Source organism: Oryza sativa, chromosome 2 (genome assembly GCF_034140825.1).
Source record: "Oryza sativa Japonica Group chromosome 2, ASM3414082v1".
Taxonomy (NCBI): Eukaryota; Viridiplantae; Streptophyta; class Magnoliopsida; order Poales; family Poaceae; genus Oryza; species Oryza sativa.
The window spans coordinates 29,766,040-29,779,190 of record NC_089036.1 but is presented as its reverse complement, the minus strand read 5'-3'; the positions used below and the strand labels follow the sequence as shown (position 1 = coordinate 29,779,190).

The 13,151-nt window shown below is 39.6% G+C and overlaps 2 protein-coding genes across 2 annotated transcripts; both read right to left on the bottom strand.

Annotated features, from left to right (window-relative positions):
• Positions 1-145: 145 nt before the first annotated feature.
• Positions 146-2,666, bottom strand: LOC4330476 (uncharacterized). Its single transcript, XM_015770295.3, has 5 exons — positions 2,480-2,666; positions 2,314-2,364; positions 2,124-2,183; positions 492-563; positions 146-402 (listed from the first exon to the last, which is right to left on the bottom strand). Exons 1-5 carry the CDS (start codon positions 2,601-2,603, stop codon positions 365-367), a joined length of 345 nt encoding a protein of 114 aa, XP_015625781.1. The 5' UTR covers positions 2,604-2,666; the 3' UTR covers positions 146-364.
• Positions 2,667-3,804: 1,138 nt separating this feature from the next.
• LOC4330475 (inorganic pyrophosphatase TTM1) lies at positions 3,805-10,061 on the bottom strand. The gene is made up of 12 exons (XM_015772143.3): positions 9,768-10,061; positions 8,634-8,977; positions 8,200-8,314; positions 7,906-8,101; positions 7,621-7,734; positions 7,293-7,466; positions 6,641-6,835; positions 6,373-6,495; positions 6,157-6,269; positions 5,924-6,044; positions 5,538-5,798; positions 3,805-4,449 (listed from the first exon to the last, which is right to left on the bottom strand). The coding sequence occupies exons 2-12, from the start codon at positions 8,968-8,970 to the stop codon at positions 4,240-4,242; spliced, it is 1,959 nt and encodes a 652-aa protein (XP_015627629.1). The 5' UTR covers positions 8,971-8,977; positions 9,768-10,061; the 3' UTR covers positions 3,805-4,239.
• Between the last annotated feature and the right edge of the window lie 3,090 nt (positions 10,062-13,151).

Below are 13,151 nucleotides of genomic sequence, written 5' to 3'. Positions count from 1 at the left end.
CTACGAAAGTGTGAGCCATCAATTGGATGATTTGATATGTGAAGCTGAAGTTGGATAAGAGGCTTAGACGCATATGAGTTGGAAAAAACAGTAGCAGTAGTACCCAAAAGATCTGTGCAAAAAGTTATACCGCTGGAACATCATGAGCAGAAAAAAACTTAGTAAATACGAACTGCTGCTTGATTTCAGCGAAAATAAGTTTGAGGAGATTCGCTGAGCTACCAGCATGATATGTTTCTACCGAAAATACAAGCTTCTGAAACATTAACAATGCAGCCTACCCATCGTAATCATTAGTTATCACTTAGTGCTAATACTTGATACGAGAAACTTGAAGCCGCTTTTGCTCCCGAAAGAGAATTGTCTAGTGACCATACTTCTGGAACTCCCACTCGCTGTTGTCTGCATAGATAAAATAGAAAAGTAAGGCACGGTGAACGAGCAGAGGTAACAACCACACCAATTAAGTGGCATTTTCCAGGGCAACCAACCTAGAGGGCACACTTGACGGGTCTTGAGCCAACGGCTGATGCAGTGGAAGTGGAATGCATGGTTGCAAACTCCTGACACAACAAAGATAGATTGTTCATCAGTACATGGATAGTTGACTTCACAGCTCGATTTAATTCACTGCGAAAATGCAATATCCACTAAAAGCAACACAAAAAGACGAGAAGAATCCAGTTACACGGAAAGAAAACAAAGTTCCATAATACTCCCCCAGGAGAGAAACTTCAGTATTATAAATATATTGAACATAGCATTTGACTGTGCAAGTCAGTATTGTTTAATTCAAAACAATACTTGAACATATAATCCAGAGGGCACACAGAAGGTGCAAGTGTACATATCCCTAAACAACAACATGCTGTAAACATAAGATCAGTCAAAGTAGATTAAACTGTGGGCAGAAGAAGAACATATTAACATGCCGGGTAGCCAAGGAAGATCCACACACAAGAATCTCATACAAATATATAAAGCAATTGTAGCTAAAAGCCTTTGATGAAAATATACACCACTAACTTCAACTAGTTCCAGATGCAAGAATTCACTTCCATCAATTGACACAGCTAACATGAACACTCACCCACCCTCCCCAACCCACATTCCAGTGATTCTCTTTGACAAATCATAGGAACTAGGAAACCCAGACATGAACTGTATTATCATATTTGAGTTTCATGTGTGCATAGTTCAAGGTATAATTATAATTGAACAGTAGATGGTTAATCCAGAAGAAGGTACTCCTAGCCAGTAGCCATTCAATTATCCTATCATAACTACATACTTCTTTATGAAAGATAAATTCAACATATTCTACAAGGGCCATGTCACGTCCAAAGCTAACTGCGACATATTATATAATTATAGACTTAGATAAAAAACCAAGAGACAAACCAATATAGCAAACCATGCATAATTATAGTACAAATTTCCAACTATGAATATAACCAGTACATATAAAAGAATAGAAAAGATAATCACATTGCACTCATTTGATACATGTCCAGTCAAAACTACTCCAGATCACAAGAACTTGCAATTATCAGAATCACTAATAATAACATGGTATTGCAAATCACATGATCAGCAACAAATGATATTATACACGATATTAAAAATCATGCTCTGGTACCAATAAATGACATAGAGGCGGCAGATAATGCAGGATCCATTAAACTACAACTCAATTCACCAATACTCCAGAGCATGAAAACTAGAAGCATTCCTCAATTCCAGAACGAAGGATTCAAAATAGCGTATAGCAAAACAGATGTTAGGATTTTATGAAATTCGAGAGAAAAACATTCCTAGCAGCATATAACCAGTCTTGGGAAAGCACGATCCCCAGATTCTGATAAATCATTATCAAATGAGCAAACCAATGACAAACAACACAAGGCGACGTGTACTGAGAGCACAGTAACAGGTTGACACATGGATTAATTTGACTCAATCGAACTATGAAATCAAAGTCAAAACTAAATTCAGAATAAACAGGGCAAGACCGGCTTCAGCTAACTGAAACCATGCAATTCATGGCTGAATCAGCACTTACATCTACTGCTGCATCGGCACAGAATTAGAATTAACGGGAGATTAAGAAGAAGCAATGTTACCCCAAGCGACGGTGCACTCCTCGCTGGTGGCGCTCGCCTGGTTCGCCTGGCACTCGATGCCTACACAACACACGCACGCGCACCCGCGTCATCACAAGCCATACCAACAAGCTAAGAAGAAACCCTAGAATCTAAAGGAACAGCAGATCGGAGCGGGGGCGAGCGGAAGGCCAGCGGCGCGCGTGCTCACAGAGGTCCATGATGTGGTTGCGGCAGATGGCGCAGTTGTCCACGACGATGTCTGCACGAGAAGAAGAAGAAGAAGAAAACCGCGACGGAATCGCATCAGATCGCACACGAGAAAGCCAACAAGCGAGACGCGGGCGCCATCGGCGGACGCGGACGCGGACGCTTACCCCAGGCCCAGAGGGAGACAGCGTTCCACTTCTTGATCTCGAAGCGCTTGCCCTTCTTGGCCCCGGAGGAGGAGGCGCCGGCGATGGAGGGGGGCACGGCCACGGCGACGTCGCCCTTGTCCATGGCGAACCCTAGGGTGGGAGGGGAGCGCGAGGAGGAGGAGTAGATTGGGACGAGACGAGAAGCGACCGCGAGGAGAGAGACGAGAGGTAAAATAGAAAAGAGGAGGCGGCGGCGCAGAGTCTAATAAAGGCCTCAGTCCAAGCCCTTGTAGGTACAGTATTAACGGGCCATCAAAAGCCCAAAGTATTAACGGGCCATGCTTGGGTTCTTGCTGAAGATACAGTTTTTCTCTTAATTCTTTTTGGTGCATGTGTCATGTGTGAGAGAGTAAATTTATTTTAAATATCACACCAAGGCCTATTTGGGGAGGATTATTTGAATCACCTAGTGAGTACTCCCTTCGTTTCAGGTTATAAGACGTTTTGATTTAGTCAAAGTTAAACTGCTTTAAGTTGACCAAGTTTGTAGAAAAAAGTAGTAACATTTTCAACACAAGACAAATTTATTATCAAAATATATTTAATTATTGTTTTGCTCAAACTAATTTAGTGTTATAAATATTACTATATTTATCTATAAGCTTAGTCAAACTTAAACAATTTGTCTTTAACCAAAGTCAAAACGTCTTATAACGTGAAACGGAGGGAGTAGTAGCTAGTTGATGAGAATATGGAAAATTTGTGTTTCTTATATTCTAACTTCTATTCACTCAGTTTCAAATTACTTATCTCGTTCTAGATTTTTCATAAGTCAACCATTTGAATATTTGACCATCAATTTCTACAAACTCATTTAGCTTAGCATTATTAGATTTATATTATATTTTCAGATTGACCATGAGAAATACTTTTATGAATTATAATTCACGTGTTGTTGAACTACACGGATTTTTATAAACTAATGGTCAAAGATATGCATATTTGACTTAGGACAAACCTAAAACACGTAATTTAAAACAGGGGAGTAATTTATTTTTTGAGTGATATTTTGATCATACTTTGTTAAAAATATTACAAAAATATAATTATATTGTTACCCGTGGTAGTTCACAATTGCCAAATATCCTGAGGCAGACGAGAACGATAATAATCGCTGATTCACGTGTGACCATGTGAGGTTGGACCAACGGCGTGACGTCAAAGTTCAGACGATAGCATGACGAGGTGCAAAATCAAGATCCAACTGTACGCTGACAGCAGAGCTGACTTGCTAAATATCACTAGGCATTCCCACACACAGGTGACAAAGAAGACAACAGCAATTCCAGTAAAATGACTATGCTCTTTTCCCACGACTTGTTCGACATTATATCGGGATTACTAGCGTCTCCAAAATTTATTGATACTGGGGGCTTTCCAGTATCCATTACAGACGATATTGTATAACTCTACGCTCTTTAGTACACAGTTTTTAAGCTTCCAAGTAACTTGGCCCGAGTATCAAGACTGCTCTGTTGCTTGTGCTGGTATATGAGTTTATCTATCTTGAAATTGTAAAATCTATCAGATATGGTCCCCATGAGACCAATGATCTGAGTGAGGACCGTCTATAGCTCGCAGGAGAACATCGGTTTGGTGTCTGGACTGAGTACTGAAGAATGAAGATCCGTTTTGAGACTTCTTGGCTTTCTCTGGTTCTTGGTTGAACTTGGTGGTGAGCTTTTTAAAGCAGCATGTCGCTGCCTGATTCGCTTCGGTTAGCTCCGGTTGAGGCTCTTGAACACCAAATAGCCGAAACCGCCAATTGTCAGGGCAATGAGTGGGCAGATGGACATGTCCATTTCCAGGATCCCGTTTCTGCGGACTGCATTTCCTTGGCGGGTCAAGGCCAAATGCTCATGAAGCAAGCTGGTCAGATTGTCAAGCTGATGTATCACTTGGCGCTGACCTCTTGATATGGCATTAATCTGCGAAGGAAACAGAAAGTCCACCAAAATAAATGTCAAGATTCATACAGAAAGATGAGTCATATCTAGAAAAATAGGTAGTAGTCAGCAATCATGTATGAAGTGTTCTTTGTTTTGAAATATGATTTTAACAGGAAAAAAACAAATTCATCAGAACACAGAGTTTTTTTTTTGGAATATGATTTTGACATAAGTAACATAAATTAAATACATCGGGAATATAAAATCTTCGAGACATTATACAGTACAATATCTTAAAAAACATGCCACTGAAAAAAAAGCTTTCACAGCCTTTCTGTCAGCAAATAAAAATGGTTCAAATCACATCACAACATTTTTGTGAAGCCAAAAAATTTGGAGCATAGAAGTATGTATAGTTAGCAATCTAGGCCCGATGCAACATGCCAAGATCAACTGTTACAACTCCACTGTTTTTTATGGATACATTATTTCACTGCATAAACTACAGAAGCTGATTTTCTTCCTATATGATTGGAAGATAAACTTAAGTTCCATACACTTCCCTGTTTATCTATTTTCATGTGAGTCTAACTGACTACTACCATGATTCTATTCTCTATCTATTGTTTCTCCTCTCAAACAATAGTACCAGTAGCTGATGGCCCACTAAATTTTCACTTCAGTCTAAATTCACTTATTTGAATACTGACTAAATTAATACAGTGACTTGTACAAAGTTTCCAATTCTACATCTAAATTTCAAACAAAATCTGAAAAGTGTCTCGAAAATAATAGCAAAAAAATGGACCCATCATAACCAATCTATTGGTGAGATTTCAAGTTTGATGACCGAATCTGGTTCTGGCATCAGAAATTCTTTTGAAAAAAAATACTGTTGGCCTTTCTGCAGATGACCAAGCCATAGTTTTAGTCAATGATTAAGGTGAAATGGTTTGGGAGAATGCAACTAAACACATGGCTGTAACACAGACTAGCGAAGATTATATTATCAGATGATGCAATTTTACCTTAAGTATGACTTAATTTCAACAAACCCACAAATCCAAGTGGAAAAGTGGGGGGACAACACCTCATGTATAAGATTATAATAACAGTAAGGCAAATACCTCATCCACAATGGGGGACTCCTTCAAAAGTTGGTTCGATGATGACGAATGAGGTATCAGGGTACCATTGCCCAAATGAGAAACAAAGAGATTTGTAGGTGCAGAACCATTGCAAGTTTCATTTGGAAGAGCTAAATTTTGCTGACTGGTCGATGATTTCTTTATTGCAAATTTACAGTTGAGTTCTTCAACTCGAGAGGTGAACTCGTCCATCCTCTCATTCAACGTTGAAATCTGTTCGGATAGCTGAGTGATAGCACCCTACAAGCAGCAGCAAACAAGGAGGAATTTTGAGTCAGTGTTATCTATGTCAAGTTTTTCACAAGAAAAAAATGTTTTAATTAGTATGGTAGCTATAACTAATACAAGTATTCTAGAATGACCACCTGATTAATTGCAGGAGGTTCAGGGGCTCGCCCACTTCCAAACCTTCTGTTGGTTTCTGTCAATTTACTCAATTTCACAATATTTTTATCTCCATGAGTTGAATATGAATGAGATAGACCACTGCACAGAATCCACAAGGTAACATCAGCGAGCTTGATTCAGTTTCCATGGTTTCAACAAAGTATAGCATTTCACAAAAAATAAATTTTGAGCAGAGATGACATGAAGAAACCTTTTCAGGTGTTTGTTTCTCTTATCAGCAGAAACCCGAGAAAGGGCCTCTTTTGGACTTGAAACCAGCTCATCATCAATGCTGAGCTTTGTCTTGAGATCTTCTGGTAATGCCTGCATGTAAACTTATTTGAAACCACCCCAAAACTAAGAAATACAACTAGTGCTCTAGTAATAAGGTGAGAAGTGTGTATATATATAATTATCAAATACATACCATAACATCGTTTATCAGTTTCTCCAGCTGAATTTGTTCAATATATGTGCGTGGAATATAAGAGCCATCCAGACCTAACTTCTCCGCTACAAATTTGACATGATTTCTATCTCTTCCTTGCACCTAAGAAAAAGCAACATAATATTTTATGCATCTTGTTAACAAGTGGATAGATACAAATAATAATAACTAGAGTATCAGTCAAGATGTGCACAGAGAAAGATCATGTTGAAAGAGAACTGCAATCAAATAGCAAGAGTGTTCTTACCTGTATATAATTTCGGTTAAGTTGCTCCAACCAATCAATTTTAACAGTTGCCTTGCCATCAGAAAACACACGACTCTTTCTCTTCAGTATAGCTGCTATAGTATATCCCAATGCCATCAAACCTCCAAGAAGACGAACACTGACTTCAAACGTAATCCTTGGTGATATGATAAAAGGATTATCGGTCACCCACTCCTTCAAATTATCAATAACACAAGTTAGTGAACACAAATTTCAAAATTATTGCAAATACGATATGATAATAAGGTATAGCAAAGGAGTATATATCTAAGCTAAGTAGCTAACTGCTGTGGTAGAGAACACCATAAGTCAGCAGACAAAATTGCCAAAAACACGGCAGTTACAAAGCTGCTAGTGAATGCAAATACAATTAAGACTCAGCTGATCTTTCCCTTACTATGCTCGTTATGCAATTAATTTTTTTTGTTTTATGAGCTACAGGTGCAACTGTTGTGAAAATATTCTAGTAGGAATAAGATGCATATTTCTGGAACCTATGAGCATGGCACTAGGGAACAACTAACAAAGTGGATATAAAATAATGGGCCAGAGAGGTAATTCTTGTAACAAAACAACCAACTATATCCATCACACATATGCACTTATGTAGCCATTGCAATAAATTGCATACCTCAAACATCAGATTATATTTCCCTTCCCTATTCCTCATTCTCAAATAAGATTGGCATGATTCTGGATCTTCGCCTGGAGGAAGCAAATATATATCATAAGTTTCTTCAATGCTTTCTGTATGATCTTCACCAAGAGCAACTTTGATGTCAGTAGGTGTTATAGTTCGTGGAGACTGCAAGAGTACATTTCCAAAAGTTAGGCCATCTAGATAAACCACAAGACAAGTATTTATTAGTATTAAAATTATGCTATTGGTGAAGAGATCAATGATCAGCCATCTTGCCAAAACATGGACACTAAAAGGAACATAAATAAGGAGTGCTTACCTTTAGAATGTACATAGGATTTTGGAACCCTGAGAATGGGTTGAACTTGTTGATTATTTTTATATGTGCTGTCTGCAAGTCTGGCTCAATGAAAGCCTTATACATCGGATAAACCTGAAAAATGCCATCGTTCATCTTGTTAAACAACACAGATGGATGAAAAAGATACTATACATACAAAATATAAATTGCGAAATGAATGTTTGGTTTGTATTAAGATCTTTTGTGGAAACAAAAGATAGGGGAAAGGCATATATAGGGTCAAGTTCAAAAAGGTGAAGCAACCGTTTCAGATATCTGATGAATTATTTCCTCAGGCTCCTGGCCAGCTCTCTGTATGTCCCTCAGGACCCTCTTCACCAGGTCAAAATGAACACCACCAGTGACAGAAACACGTAGGTCCAATACAGATCGTAACTTTTCACTCAATGCATAGATGCCTTCAATGATAACAATCCTAGAGCTAGGGACATCAACTGTTCTGTTTGCCATAAGAAAAGATAACATAAAGACATATGACCATATATTTACAATACTAAAAAGTGACAAACTGGGAATTATTATTTAAGGACAAACTACCTGTATCCAGTCCGGCAGCTCATCTTGAAATCATATATTGGAACCTGAACTGATCTTCCCTCCTTCAGACCATGAATATTTTCCAACAGTGTGTCGTAGTCTGTTAGGCGTGGATCTGTTCAAATGTCACAAAGATCAGACATCACTAACTCAGTTAAGTAGTTAGTTAGCACCACTGCCGCTCCCAATTGAATGCAGCTCCAAGCAATCAAACTCACTAATACTTCGATTATATCATAAGGCACGTACAACAATCATACTATTATCAGGGCATACATATGCAGATGCAAGAAGTAACTATAAGATAATGCATTCAGATGTATGCAAAGTATTGTTCTGTGCTTATTAAGGAAATCTTTCAAATGTAAAGGAAGTTCTGTCCAAATTACGGGATGATAAGATAGTATGCGAAGTGCTTGGAACTTAGGGGTTACCATCAAAATTGCCATCAACTATGCGACTTGCATCATTGTAGTTATCCATTGATATCACAGCAACACCGGGCATGAAATTGAGCACCTTCTCAGTAAACACAGTCTTCCCGGCCCCAGAGGGTCCAGCAACGCCAACAAAAATCATCCCTTCATTGTGCTGCACCAGAAGCTGGCAGGCACGGATCATAACAAAGAAGCCTTTCTCAAATGACAATGGATCAGGAAAGCGGACGATTTCGTAGCGATTTGTGTCCTTCCTTTTCACCAACTGGACCTGGTCCCGCAGAAGGCCATTACGCCTCCTTGGCGAATCAGCCATGGAATCACTTCGGTCCATTCAAAGGCTGAATTCAAGAAAACACAGTGACTTACAATCATTAACCTTAACTATCAAGAATATAACAACATTCTAAACTGAAGTCCAGTCACCACCATAGTAGAACACAGTAAAAACGTGTACGAATGCAACACCATCTGTCGAGGTAGTAGTAGAATTTCTTAACGATCCTACTTGTTCCCACTAAATTCAATCATGGGAGGAAAACCAGACAACAAACAGGGTATGGATCCTGCATCTACAAGGGATTGGCTCTTCCGTGTACCACATGGATCGCACTACACAACTGAAACCCATGGAACCGACCTAACGTGGCGCGGAGGCGGCGGAGTGATGACTACGAGAAAAACCGAACACATTCAGTTCGATTCCAACCTTACATGAACGCCGCCCCGGCCCGCGTGCTCCTACAAACCTGCTCCCCTCGCCGTCACCGGCCGTGCGCGCGAGCACGCCGCGCACACAGGGGAGAAGGCTGCGACTGATTTCCGGAAGCAGTGGTCGAGGCCGTCACACTCCACCGCGCCCCGCGAGGAAGCGAGGCTTCCTCCGCCGCCGCGCGAGAGAGAGAGAGCGAGAGCAGAGGCGCCCCCGCCAATGCTAAAACCGCACACGAATCATCCACTAGCAACTCAACTCTCAAACAGATTAACAAAACCACCTCCCAACCAACCAAACCCCCCCGCGCGAGTAATCTATATGCAACAGGGCGCGGCAGAATTGTACGGAATCGCAGCAGATTAATCAGGGGGAGGAATCGCGAAAAAGGAAAAAAAAAACCCAGTAGTCAGCCATACCGAGATCCCCGGAGGAGGAAGCGTCTGGAGACTGCGCCGCCGCCGCCGCGCGCGGAGGAGTGGGGGCTGCTTCGGCGGCGCTTCGCCGCGGCGCGTTCTGGGGAGAAGGCGGCGCGCGTGGGGGTGAGGGGACGGGAGGGTTGAGCCGAGGAGGAGTAGTAGTAGCCTAGTAGGAAGAAACGGAGAAGAGGGCTCTCTCTGGAGATGGAGAGGGCGGCGTCGCCGTCGATCCAAAAAGCGCTGGAGATCAGTGGAAACTAGGAGATGAATCAAGGTTAAAACGGTGGGGCCATCACCATCGGCCTCCCTCTCCCGGTTTTATATAGGACTACTACTGCTACTCCTACAAGCTTTGATCATGTACGCCAAATGCAGGGGGTGGCAGCTGTAGTATTTTGCACGTATTTCTATGCGTATTTTGAACGCAGAGTTTGGCTAAAAAGGTAGTCCTCGGGGAGTTTGGCTGAAAACGTACTCCAGTTTAACCGTGACATGTGTTAGGTATAATATAGAGGTATCTTTTCTCGTATTTTGTATTTGCACGAATCGTGTAAAGTTTTATCGCATTGGTAGAATATGACTGTGTATATTGGACACGGGGTTTGGTTAAAAAGCATGTAACACGACATATCTAGGCGTAACAAAATGTCTCTTTGCGTATTTTTCATGTACGAATTATGTAAAAATATTGTCACAAAAATAGATCGGACTAACAATTTTATATTGTGTATATATACTAAAAGTAGAATTTGGTTTAAGAGTAGCTAACATGTCATACAGTGGGCGTAATAGAAAGCCTCTTTTGCATGCTTTTGTATGTATGAATTGTATATAGTCTTGTCACATAGGTGAATTAGACTTAACATTTTCTGTGATACATGAGATCATGTTCATGCATATTAAGGTAATAAACTATCATGTAGACTCCGTAAGATATATTGGCCAAAAATGACGAGTCATGTACCATAAATTATAGTCAAATTAATATGTTGTCTCAACGTTTGGGTTTTTGCTAAGAAAAGTGAAGAGCGTACGAAGAACGGATATAAATCATAAGAGTCATCGCCTGCTCACTAGACATGCATTACGTCATTGTGGATTTTAAGGAAAAGGTAATTAGGCATGTGCACATTTGTTGAACAAATAAAGATAATCTTCTAATACACAAAAGCTATAAAAAGAAGTACATCTAAATTGAAAGATATGATAATTAAATACATGAGACCTTAAAAAAGCATCAATCAAAGAACAGCCCGAATAGACGATGCGCAAAGGTTTTGCGTGTTCGGGGAAAAAAGAAAGAACACCCCACCAAAGAGAAGACAATAGGTTCCAAAGTCTACCTCAACTCTTCTCTCATCTGATGTAACATGGTTATCTACACATTTTTCCCCTTAGCAGTCCTTTATGCATCTTTTGTTTTCAATTAAAAGTAATTCATGAATCACATGTTTAACATTGATATTGTGTTTATCATTTTTATACTACAACAATAACACATTCACATCATACATTCTAGAATGTTATAAAAAAATCTGAGCCAAAACAAAACAACATCCAATATTTTAGTCAAATTGTCAAGAGTTATAAAACAAGTTAAATGTCAAACTGGAAAAAGGAAAAGAGAAAAAAGATATCTTGGGCTCTCAATTTTAGTTGTTACAGTCGGTGATTACTCCCTCTGATCAAGTATATTTGACACTAGGAGCCGGAGAAAGTACCATATACTGCTAGTCCATTTTACCATCTACAGCTCCCTATATAAAGTTTAGCCCCTCTCTCCCAAACACCCCATTAGTTGTAATACTATGTTTAGAGAACATGTGCACAAACAGGTCATATCACCGAATAGCCCCCTTAAGGGATGGTAGTTATATAGCTCGTTTGCATCTGGAACTATCAATTTCTCAATAGGGTTTGCCTTCCAGAAAACTTCTAAATTCTCATATCACCAGAAAAAGTATAACATCAAAGAGAAGAAACTTATTAAAACTATCACTTTTTTCCTTATTTATATACCAATCTCATTAATTCACGTGCCTAATTAGAAGTGCAAACACATTTTAGATACAAAATTTAACAACCCATAAAATAAGTAATTTATGGTACTCATTCATTATTTGCGATGCGATCATATCAATCCGAATATATGCCATTGATGAGTTGGATATGAATATATATGCATTCATGAACATGTGCAACTGAGCTTTTTCCAGAATGATCGTATTCATTAATTGTTTGCTCCACAATAGTAGGCTGTATGCAGGTGGAGACAGGGCAAAATTTTCCCAGGACAGCTCAATGCTCAACAAAAATGTGTAATCTATAACAGCTTACCATTTTTTGCGTCTGGTCTGTTGTATTTGTTACTCTTTTCGAACTGTACCTCAATAGAAAGACACCCGCTCTGATGTGTGTCCTCTAAAAGTATATAGAAGCTTTTTTTTTAACCAGGAAAATGTTTGTTTGCCCTTCCTAAAACTGTCTTGGAAATCTTTCCGCTATGAATTCACTTTACTCCATTTTAAATTTTATAAATAACTCCCGTAATATTCCAATATGAATGAGCATGTAAACTCAGTTCCATCAAATAATTCTGAGCGCTCCCACACTAAACAAAATTCCGAAAATATTTGTTTGCATTCTCCGAAAGGGCAGATTCCCATGAACTCCGCTGACATTTCTTTACGTTGGATGTGATGGGCCTATGATCTCAGGCCATCAAAAATGCAGATTCCTTTGCTATTACCCGACTAGATGCAAATAGCCAAAGATAGCCGAAAATCGTGGTAGATAGACACATGGACCCTACATGTTTATTCAGAACAGATTCTCCCCCAAATCCCTAGGACCAACCAATGGCCCGGACCACCGGCCATCAGCGATGGAAAATCCTAACCCTTTTTCTCCTCCTCTCTGCACCGTCAACTGGGTCAGAGCAAGCATCTAGCGGTGCATTTTGGATAAACGAAAAAAGCTCTCATGCACGCACATCAAAAGATCTTCACAGAAGTTGTCCCCATCGGATAGCACGAAAGTTTTTCTATCAGGAAATAAAAAGTCGACAACAACGTTAAGCATATCTATGGCAAATCAGCAACCTAGCTTACTAGCCTGGGAGAAAAAAAATATTCCAATGATTTGCCATAGTGATCTCCTGACCCCTTTTTTATATTCAGGCCGAGTTTAGTTCCAAATTATTTCTTCAAACTTTTAATTTTTCTATCACATCAAGACTTTCCTATACACATAAACTTCCAATTTTTTCATCACATTATTCCAATTTCAATCAAACTTTTAATTTTGGTGTGAACTAAACACACCCTCAATAGTGCAAATGCCAAAGACCACTAATTGGTTTCTACTTGGGCGACAGGGATTTGT